The sequence below is a fragment of the Channa argus genome, chromosome 12, assembly GCF_033026475.1.
Source record: "Channa argus isolate prfri chromosome 12, Channa argus male v1.0, whole genome shotgun sequence".
Lineage (NCBI taxonomy): Eukaryota > Metazoa > Chordata > Actinopteri > Anabantiformes > Channidae > Channa > Channa argus.
The window spans coordinates 9,487,501-9,496,641 of NC_090208.1; the positions used below are offsets into that span (position 1 = coordinate 9,487,501).

Here is a 9,141-nt window from a genome sequence, read left to right on the forward strand (position 1 = left end):
ATCATTGAGCACAAACCAATGACAGGACAATGGAATGTATCAGTCTCAAAAATGAAACCTTTTATGAAGTTTGACGTTTCCTCTGATTCAGAGTTTAAAAGAAAAAAGATGAGCTATTATCCACTCCACTAAGTGTTTTACAAATGTACACACTGATGAAGTTGCATCATCACACACTGTAACTAATGTTACATAACATTCGTTAGTACTGTAACGTTAGTTCAGCTGTGAGCACTCTGGACCCTTTTGGTAACTGACCAGAAAGCGCAAGTATGAAACCTGACTGTTAAACAGAGGTCAGCTGTGTGTGAGGAGACAGGGAGCAGGACCAATCAACCGAGTGAGGGGACGGCGAGAGGAGCTTTAGCTGTCAAAGGGCTGTATTGCAGGGAACAGGGGGTGAAAAACGGAAACAACTCGCTCCTCAAGCAGGACAAGAAAACACAGGAAACAAAGCAAGAACAGTAAAACAGGACATTAACCTAAATACAGAAGAGAGAGGAAATAAGAGAGTAAATCAGTGCTGGGGGGAACCGATAGAACAGTAAACTAGTTTCTCTTAATTGGTCTTAAATTCCTGTAAAAGGTGCAATAATTTTTATTTTATTTTTATTTTTTGGAAACTAACACTATGTTACAGGGTTTTACAGCACACAGCACAGAGGTTTCATGAGGAGTCTTCACAGATGCTTCAGTGTGTTCATCCATGTCCAGCACACAGAGTGAGGGACTGAACATGAACATATGAATCACTCAGCTCTGATTTACCCCAATGACACTTTTGTTGTAGAGAAAGAGCTGAGGTCAGATCTGTCAGAGCTGAGGCCATGTGTTCAGGTCTTCACGGCCAAGTGTCACATCCTGATGTAACGTAATCTGCAAAGGTTACAAGACCCTTAAAGAAACAGAGGATTCTCACGCACTGACAGCCGGTAAAGGCTCCATCCCCCCGTATCCCCAAAAATGAAATGCTGATAATAGATGGATGATTCAGAGATAAATTACTCCGTGGTGGCACTGATGGCAGAGTGTTGCTCTTGTGTTTGACACTTTCTCCACTAGATGGCACTAAAGATCCATTTAAAGAAAGCAGAAACAGGCCTGAGCAGCACTTGAGGGTATGTTTGGATTCTCTACTTAGTGGATTTACATTAATGTCCTGATGGAGTGAGAGGAGCCATCAAACCCGATCAACCAACCTGCTGTTTCACCTTTTACATTTCTGTGTGATTTATGATTTAAAAAAACACAACAGCCTAGTGAGAGAATTTCTAAAGCGGAGCAGTGAAACCAGAGCTCTTTGCACCATCCAGTGTGTCATACATGTGAGAGCCTGTCCCATATGTCTCATATCTTTGACTATGATACAGCGTGTGTGTAATACTATAATACTATATACAGTCATTTATAAAACTTTACTTTTTATTGCATTGCAAAACAACTAAATTGTGATTTCAATTAAACATTTTTTAAATGTTTCTTCAAAATCTTTTGTGTCCAATACAAAACAAATGAAGACATCATTTAATAACAGTTAGTTAGACATTTTTTTTTACGTGTGTCAATATTGTGAATCTCGTTAATGTCACAAAACGAGATTACAAGAGCCCAGAATTAAGGGACTATTCTTGGCTTTATCCACCTTGTGTCGTTGGAGTTTGATATTGTTGTGGAGTTGTTTTTCATGTCAGGGGTTAAAATAATAATGCCCATGGTGGTATTCTGGTGTCAAAATGAACTCATATCCAAAACTTTGTGCTTTTAGAAAAATCTTTGGATTATAGAAAACAAACATCAGCTCATTTAAAGTAAAATTGTTAAATATTTCCTACTTTCTCTGCTTTAGGGGCAGACAGATAAAAACCCAAATATAGCTGTGATGTTCTTCGTCAGTTCTTTGTGGTCACTCCGCATCTTTTTATTTATTTTTTTAAATATTTATTTTATATTTCTTTTTTTGATGTTTAAACGCTAAATATTAGCAGCTATTAATCCTATAATAAATCATCTCCCACTTATCTCGAGTTAATAAATCTGACATAAATGTAAATGAGTTTGTTTGGATTAAAGTGCTGAGAAAAAGTCTCTGCATCCGAAATTAATCCATTTTTTGATTCCATTAGTCTGCAAAGCTTCATTTTATTCTGCAACACAAGCCAATCTCCAGCCTTTGCCACTTCTAGCCCCCGATGGACTCCTTTGTGTTTAGGGTCATTATCTTGCTGCATGATGAGGGTTCTCCCAATCAGTTTGGTTGCATCTTGCTTTAAATTGGCAGACAGTATGTTTCTGTAGACTTCTGACTTCATTTTGCTGCTGCCATCATGTGCTGAAGAAACCATGCAGGCCCAATCCATGACACTACCTCCACTGTGTTTCACAGATGAGCTTGTATGAGCACACTCTTTCTTTCTCCAAATTTGAGCTTTTCCATCACTTTGATAAAGGTTCATCTTTGTCTCATTAATCCATAAAACTTTGTCCCAGAAGTTTTGAGGCTCATCTCTGTACTTTTTGGCAAATTCCAGCCTGACCTTCCTATTGTTCTTGCTAATGAGTGGTTTGCATCTTCGGGTATGACGTGTTCTGTGAACTCTAGATTGTGATACCTTCACTCCTGCCCTCTGGAGGTTGTTGCTGATGTCATTATCAGTAGCTTTATTGTCTGACGTCTGTTACTTAATACACCAGTGGTTTGTATCTTCTTCAGCACATTCCTAATGGTTGTACTGGCTATGACCTATGCTTTTTGTGGATTTTTCATCTTCTATCAGCTTCACAACTTTGCACGCACAGCTCTCTGGTTTTCCTGTTGGTTAAACCGCTAAACTATTTATGCAATCTGAACAGGCAAAACCGAAATCGGAAACTGAAGTTACACGTTAAGTCCTATTTACTGTTTGAGTAATCAATGTCATAAGACACGCACGGCCAACAAACACTCCAGTCACACATACAGTATGTTCCACTGGCTTCCAAATAAAAGCTGAAATGTTGATCTCTCGTCTCACATTCATCTTTTGATGTCAAATCCAAATAATCGTTGGTCATTTTTGAGTTTAAAAATAACACGTATAAATATTCAATGCGAATTATTATTTTTTTAATCGTGATTTATTTCACAAACAACAAGTATGTTCCAGTATAATCACAGAGATGGTCGTCTAACCGACTGTCGAATTAAGTTGTGGTATGACTTTTATATATACTGTTAATTATCCTAATTCTGTGGGCGGAGCTGATATTAATGTACTGCGTAAAAGTTTAAAAATGTTTCTGTATTCATCTGATATCATCTGTTCATAGGCAGAAGCAAAACCTGCATATTGACTCGGTATCAATGCTGGATTGAACATCTTACCACACGGATTTTCTTTGCACCACTGTTTGCACCAGCCGCGCTCGTAGCTTCTGTACGACGCTTCTGGATTTCTTGTTTTCGACACCAAGGAGTTTGCAGTCCGCGTCCATCTCAGCAGTCAAGGAAAAGGGGGATGATTCACTACACACACTGAAGAATGAAAGTGCAGCTGCTCTATTAATACGCTGCACAAACGTAGGAGCTGTAACAAGCGGGTAACAAGTTTGATGTGTGTGCACGGGAAGTTTTGTGGTGAAATGAACCAGTTGTACAGTCATACTGTATGTTTCTTATGCAAATTTGTACAACGTGCAATCAACCAACCTGCTGTTTCACCTTTTACACCTCTGTGTGATGTCATTTATGATTTAAAAAAACCACAACAGCCTAGTGAGAGAATTTCGAAAGTGGAGAAGTGTGTCATACATGTGGGCGCCTGTCCTCACTGATGTCTCATATGTTTGACTATGATACAGCACGTGGGTGTTTATAAAACTTTCATTTTTATCGCATGAAAAAAACTAAATTGGGATTTCAATTTAAAGTTTTCTAAATATTTCTGTCCAATAAAAAACAAATGAAGACATCATTCAACAGTTTTAATAAAGCAGAACAAGTTTTAAAATAATTATGTAAAAATGGTCTTGTAAGAGCCAAAACAGCTGTACATAGTTAATTGAGTTATTGATATTTTGTGTTATATAATTTCATTATAGTAAATCGTAATTGTAATAAAAACTACGTTCTAATTATTTCTATTTATAGTAAATTGATCATGTGGGCCAGGGCGGCTGCACATGCGCAGTGAAGTCTAGGAGGCACAGGTGAAAAAAAAAAGAATGGAGAACAATAAAAGTTGTTGAGTTGGCACGAAACAGGTTTTGACCGTATATTACGATAAGAAAAGACAAAGTGGATTAGTGGATTCCCTGTTAATAATTAAGAGAAGCTCAGTTAAAGGACATTAAGATGGAAAAGTTTTTGTGTGATGCCAATAAATCATCAAAATCTGCTCGGATCGACTCATCTGTGAAGCCGTAAGTCTGTGGAACGTTACACGAGTAGTGGAATACGAGTCAAAACGTTTTGTCTGGAAGATGTTAAGAAAAAGCACCAACAGGTGTTTTCCACATGTTCCCAGCTGATGAAATCAAGATAAAACACTGATAATGTCCCAGCCAATCGTGTCAGTGTGGTTACAAACATAGAGCTTTAAATAGTCACATACTCAATTATGAAAGTGTAATTTTCTTTGTTTTGTGTGTAATTTTTTCCAGTTTTCCTGCTTTTGGTGCATTCAGGTGCTCATGGGACGTGCAAGTATTGGGGGGTCACAGTCAGAAGAGTACGAATTTTTTTTTTTTTTTTTTTTTTTTACTTATACTTACTCACCTGACTGCTATGAGGAAACTGAGCTATTTAACTACGACACACCATGTTCCTGTTAAACTTGCTGATCTGACTGTCGTGGACTAAGCAGATGAACAAACACTTCAGCTGATCAACAACTACTTCGACATAAAGTCAGACAACCTGCTCATCGTTTGTCTACAGAGAAGTAAGTCATTCAAACACTCTGCACTTTGTGTTGTTTTCTGTAGCCTTTTAGTTAAATCACTGGAAACACAGATTTGAAAATCTCCAGCTTTTGAGCTGCAGAGTTCATACTATTCCTCTATCATCTGTTTAATAGTAGCCTGTCTGACTTTGTTACACTCAGCAGGCAAGAAAAATAAAACTTTCAAACTTTTCCTCGATTTGAATGCATTTTCTTTGACATTAGATCACAGAAATTGCTTCTGCACAGAGAAGAAAATCTGCAGTTATTTTAGAAAGTGCACAGCTCCTAAAATGACTTTTAATATTCCAGCGATAAAATATCTCTTTTAGTTCTTAACAGAACTTTGTGATTTCTGTGGATCAGTGAAACAGGCAACTTTTTCCAGAAAAACCAGTCTCAACAAAGACAAGAGTGCTATCGGAAGATTGTTTTGGCAAATCCTCCTAACTTCCTCATTAGATCTCTATCAAAATCACCGACAAACACTCAATATATTATAGGTATACATAACTAAAAGAAAATGAAAATAAAGATCTAAATTGTACTTGGGTACTTTCCGCTAACATGAAGCAAACCACCCATAAACTGAGAGAATATCTCTGTTAAAATGAGTGTATAACAGTGACAGTTTGATTTTCAGGTCAGCAGCTGACTCAAATGAACACAGTTGTTTTAGCAGGAAAACTGCATCTTCACCCACTGGTCCATGTTTGTGCGCTTGCTGGGGAGAAGGTGACTGTTAGCAGCTGCAGATGAAAGAAGTTGCACCTACAAGCACATGAAGAGGTGGGAAAAAACTGCAAGAAATGTTCACTGAGATAATTTGGAATAAAATGCACAGTTTTAAATCCCCATAGCATTGGATTGTCAATATTACAAACCTCATTATTGCTTCATTAATTATTTATAGTTGGGATTTTTTCCAACATGAACAACATGCTTCCAGATACACAATTTTACGATACAAGAGATCGATCACTCTGTTCAGTTATGATCAAATCTTCTTGATGTTTTACCTACCAGGGAAAATGGTCTGGATCCTTCTGCTCGTCGGCCTGACCTCCTTTGTCATTGGTTAGTAAGGCTGCAGATAACATTTCTTGAAATTATTTTAATCAGATATTTCCTATTTAAAAGTGTAGTCTTTAGCAGTAAGAATCTTTTATCACCACTTTAAGTGCAAAGTAAAAATCGTAACCTCGTTTCGTTTGACTGTCCCTAAAACGAAAATGAAAATTACTGCACGGTCAGATAATGTGCAGATAAGTAGAAACTCGCCCAGCAGATATATGACATCGTGCCATTAAAAATGGCTCAACTGTTTTTAAAATTCCAACTAAAAACTGATGTTACATTAGAAGAATTCCAACAAGGCTGTGAGTTTCCTTCTATTTCCTCCTTTTCCTCTACAGGTGTGGAAATGTCTCCAACCATCTATCAGCCAGAGGAGAACGACAACTTCACCCTTCACTGGGACACTAAGACCAGAACTGACTTGTCTCAAGCCAGCCTCGACCTTTTTTTGCAGTCAAAGACTCTGAGGGTTTTGTATCGAATGATAAACGGTGTTGAGGTCCCAGACTCTCAGCATCAGCAGTTTGCAGGACGTGTTCAGTTGGAGAGAGATGCTCTGAGAGTAGGACAAATCAGACTTCATCTGTCCACAGTCACAGCTGAAGACTCAGGAAACTACTGGTGTGAGCTGGCCGCTAATTATGACACGAACAAGAGAAGATGGGGGCTCACAGCCTCTGGTGAGTTGCCTCAGCAGAACAAAAGCTTTTTCTATTTCTTTTGGGAAAACTAAAACTCGCTGTGTTATGATACTAACACAGATTTTTCTCACAGAACAATTTGTGCTGAATGTGATCCAGAAGTCTCGCGGAGACATCAGAGATATATTATCAGCTACAGGAGGTGACTAAACATTTGATGGCTTATTGTTGATTCAACATTATGGGGAACAGATGCTGTAGAAATACGGGTTTTCTGTCTTTAACCAGGTCGAAGACACCTGGGAGGATCACAGCAGGGAGACATTTGCACAATTGTTACTGTATTAATATCTGTAGGGGGAGCAGCTGCTCTTCTTGGAGTTTTGGTGTCAAAAATTCTTCCATGCTCCAAAATAACAGGCATGTATCGTTTCTATTCTTCGAAATAATAAGTTATAATATTTTATCCATCTGGATTACACTAATAATGATAATAATAATGTCCATTCCACAGATCATGATGAGATAAGACAAGTCCTCATTAAACTCCTGCTTAATATCAATATTCACAGTGAACTGGATGTTAATGAACTGGTCTGAACAAGTTACATTATCATCCACAACTGCTTCAGACATTAGTGAACATGGGGAACTGCTGACTTTGGGATCTTGTCTCACTTCTTACAACATGGGTCCAAACTGTTGGAATGGAAGACCTACCTGTCCATAATATATGCTGCTTATTCCTAGCGAGTGCTGGAGCTGTTAGCTCCCCGTTAGCTTGACACACTCACATCCGTGGGAAGTGTAGAGATGTGAGTGTGACAAGAGCCATGGTGCCTTGTTGTGACTGACTGTGGAAGGAACGATATTAATATATGTGAAACTGAAAGACGACCAAAGTGACATAATTTGTTCTAGGAAAAAAAATGTTCACAGTTGTGGATGTTCGGTTTTGCAGTTACAGCACATCTGTGAAAATCTGTGCTATTGTTTCTTGGCAGAGCAGAGAGAGAAAAAGCCCCACAAGGCTGAGATTAGTGCTTTAATAGAAGTGTTTTCAAAAAAAGTGCACTACTTTTTCACGGGAAAAGACTCCAAATTAAACAGTTTAATTTGCAAAAGTCAGTTTTCTTTTTGTACATACTAGTTAAAGTGTTACTGTATTACTGTGTTGCAGTTGGAAGTTTATGAAGTCTGTAAATAAAGTCCTGTCTGTTACATTCTTGTACTGGATGTGTACAGTCCTGCTTAACCTGCTGAGCAACCTGCTGCTAATGAAACATCTGTTGTTTACATATTTATTATTTTTCCCATGTAAAACTCTTCACCTTTCCATGAAAGATTTAATACTGCACTAAAGCTGATACTGTAGGAGACTGTTCTGGGACTTTGTTTTGGCAAATCATCCTAACTTCCTCATTAGATCATAAACCAAATCACTGACAAACACTCAATATAGAATATGTATATACATGCAAGAAAAAAAATCACAATGTAATGAGAATATAATAAACATGGCTGTAGTGAAATTGAAGTAGGAAGGAAAGGAAAATGAAAGATCTAAATTGTACTTTGGTACTTTCCACTGCTAGAGCAATATGAGCCAACCCACTAATAAAGAGAATATCACTGTTAAAATGAGTGTGTAACAGTGACAGTTTGATTTTCAGGGCAGCAGCTGACTCAAACAGTTGTTTTTTCAGGAAAACTGCATCTTCACCCGCTGGTCCATGTTCATTCACTTGCTGGGGAAAAGGTGACTGTTAGCAGCTGCAGATGAAAGAAGTTGCCCATACGAGCACACGAACAGGTGGGAAAAACGCTAAGAAATGTTCACTGAGTTTTAAATCACTATGGCACTGCATTGTCAATATTACCAACTTCATTAATTATTTATAGTTAGGTGAAAGCTCCCCACCAAAGAGAAGTACAAATGATTTCAATCAGTGTGCATGTAAATACACAGATCTGAAGTGAAGATGAAAACAAGCATAACTTGTTCAGGAGAAAAGCAATTTGTTTAGAATAGATAAGGTGCTTTCAGCATTATATCAAAGTAAATACATGTGTTGACACCTTTTCAAAACAAAGATGATGGCGTTTCCTCCATCAGGTCCTTTATTTTTGTAAGTCACCTTTAGCTTTATGGCTCTTATAGAACAGTCTCAGAAAGAAAGTTTTTACAGTTTAACTGAGGTCGTCACTGTGAGCTTCTATCTTCATATAAACAAGTGGATGTTTTTCATTTGGGCCACTGTTTTGTACCTGAAGGAGGAAGCATATTTATAATGTACATGAGGTGGACAATCGCAGAAAACACACTATTAAAATTTACTGCTGACTGATTGGTAAATTTCACATAAATCCACCCAGCAGGTGTTTCCCTAAGTGAGACACAGTGAATGGGAAGCAACATTGTAAAGCGCTTTATCAAGAGTGATGCACCAATTCATTTTATCATGTTACTGTAACTTTTTTCATACACTCCTTGACCATTTTTA

The 9,141-nt window shown here is 37.8% G+C and overlaps 1 protein-coding gene and 1 long non-coding RNA gene across 10 annotated transcripts in view; both read left to right on the plus strand.

Moving 5' to 3' along the window:
- Window positions 1-1,896, plus strand: part of LOC137137474 (uncharacterized) — a 4,097-nt gene extending 2,201 nt beyond the window's left edge. The window contains exon 3 of the long non-coding RNA XR_010915732.1: window positions 1-1,896. This exon is cut by the window's left edge and continues 868 nt beyond it. This is a non-coding gene — a long non-coding RNA (uncharacterized lncRNA).
- Window positions 1,897-4,766: 2,870 nt separating this feature from the next.
- LOC137138317 (uncharacterized) lies at window positions 4,767-7,858 on the plus strand. Of its 9 annotated transcripts, none has more exons than XM_067525394.1 (7): window positions 4,767-4,919; window positions 5,563-5,708; window positions 5,946-5,996; window positions 6,335-6,676; window positions 6,771-6,839; window positions 6,926-7,057; window positions 7,152-7,858. In XM_067525394.1, exons 3-7 carry the CDS (start codon window positions 5,951-5,953, stop codon window positions 7,235-7,237), a joined length of 675 nt encoding a protein of 224 aa, XP_067381495.1. In that variant the 5' UTR covers window positions 4,767-4,919; window positions 5,563-5,708; window positions 5,946-5,950; the 3' UTR covers window positions 7,238-7,858. The 9 variants fall into 9 exon arrangements, with proteins under 9 accessions (XP_067381495.1, XP_067381500.1, XP_067381501.1 ...); XM_067525395.1 differs by having other exon boundaries at window positions 4,773-4,919; window positions 5,590-5,708; XM_067525397.1 differs by having other exon boundaries at window positions 4,787-4,919; window positions 5,599-5,708.
- Window positions 7,859-9,141: the final 1,283 nt, after the last annotated feature.

Coding starts and splice junctions, on each gene's coding strand:
- LOC137138317 (XM_067525394.1), top strand. CDS start 5,951: ATGGTCTGGATCCTTCTGCTCGTCGGCCTGACCTCCTTTGTCATTG. Junction 5,997..6,334: donor CCTGACCTCCTTTGTCATTG/GTTAGTAAGGCT, acceptor TTTCCTCTACAG/GTGTGGAAATGTCTCCAACC. Junction 6,677..6,770: donor ATGGGGGCTCACAGCCTCTG/GTGAGTTGCCTC, acceptor TTTTTCTCACAG/AACAATTTGTGCTGAATGTG.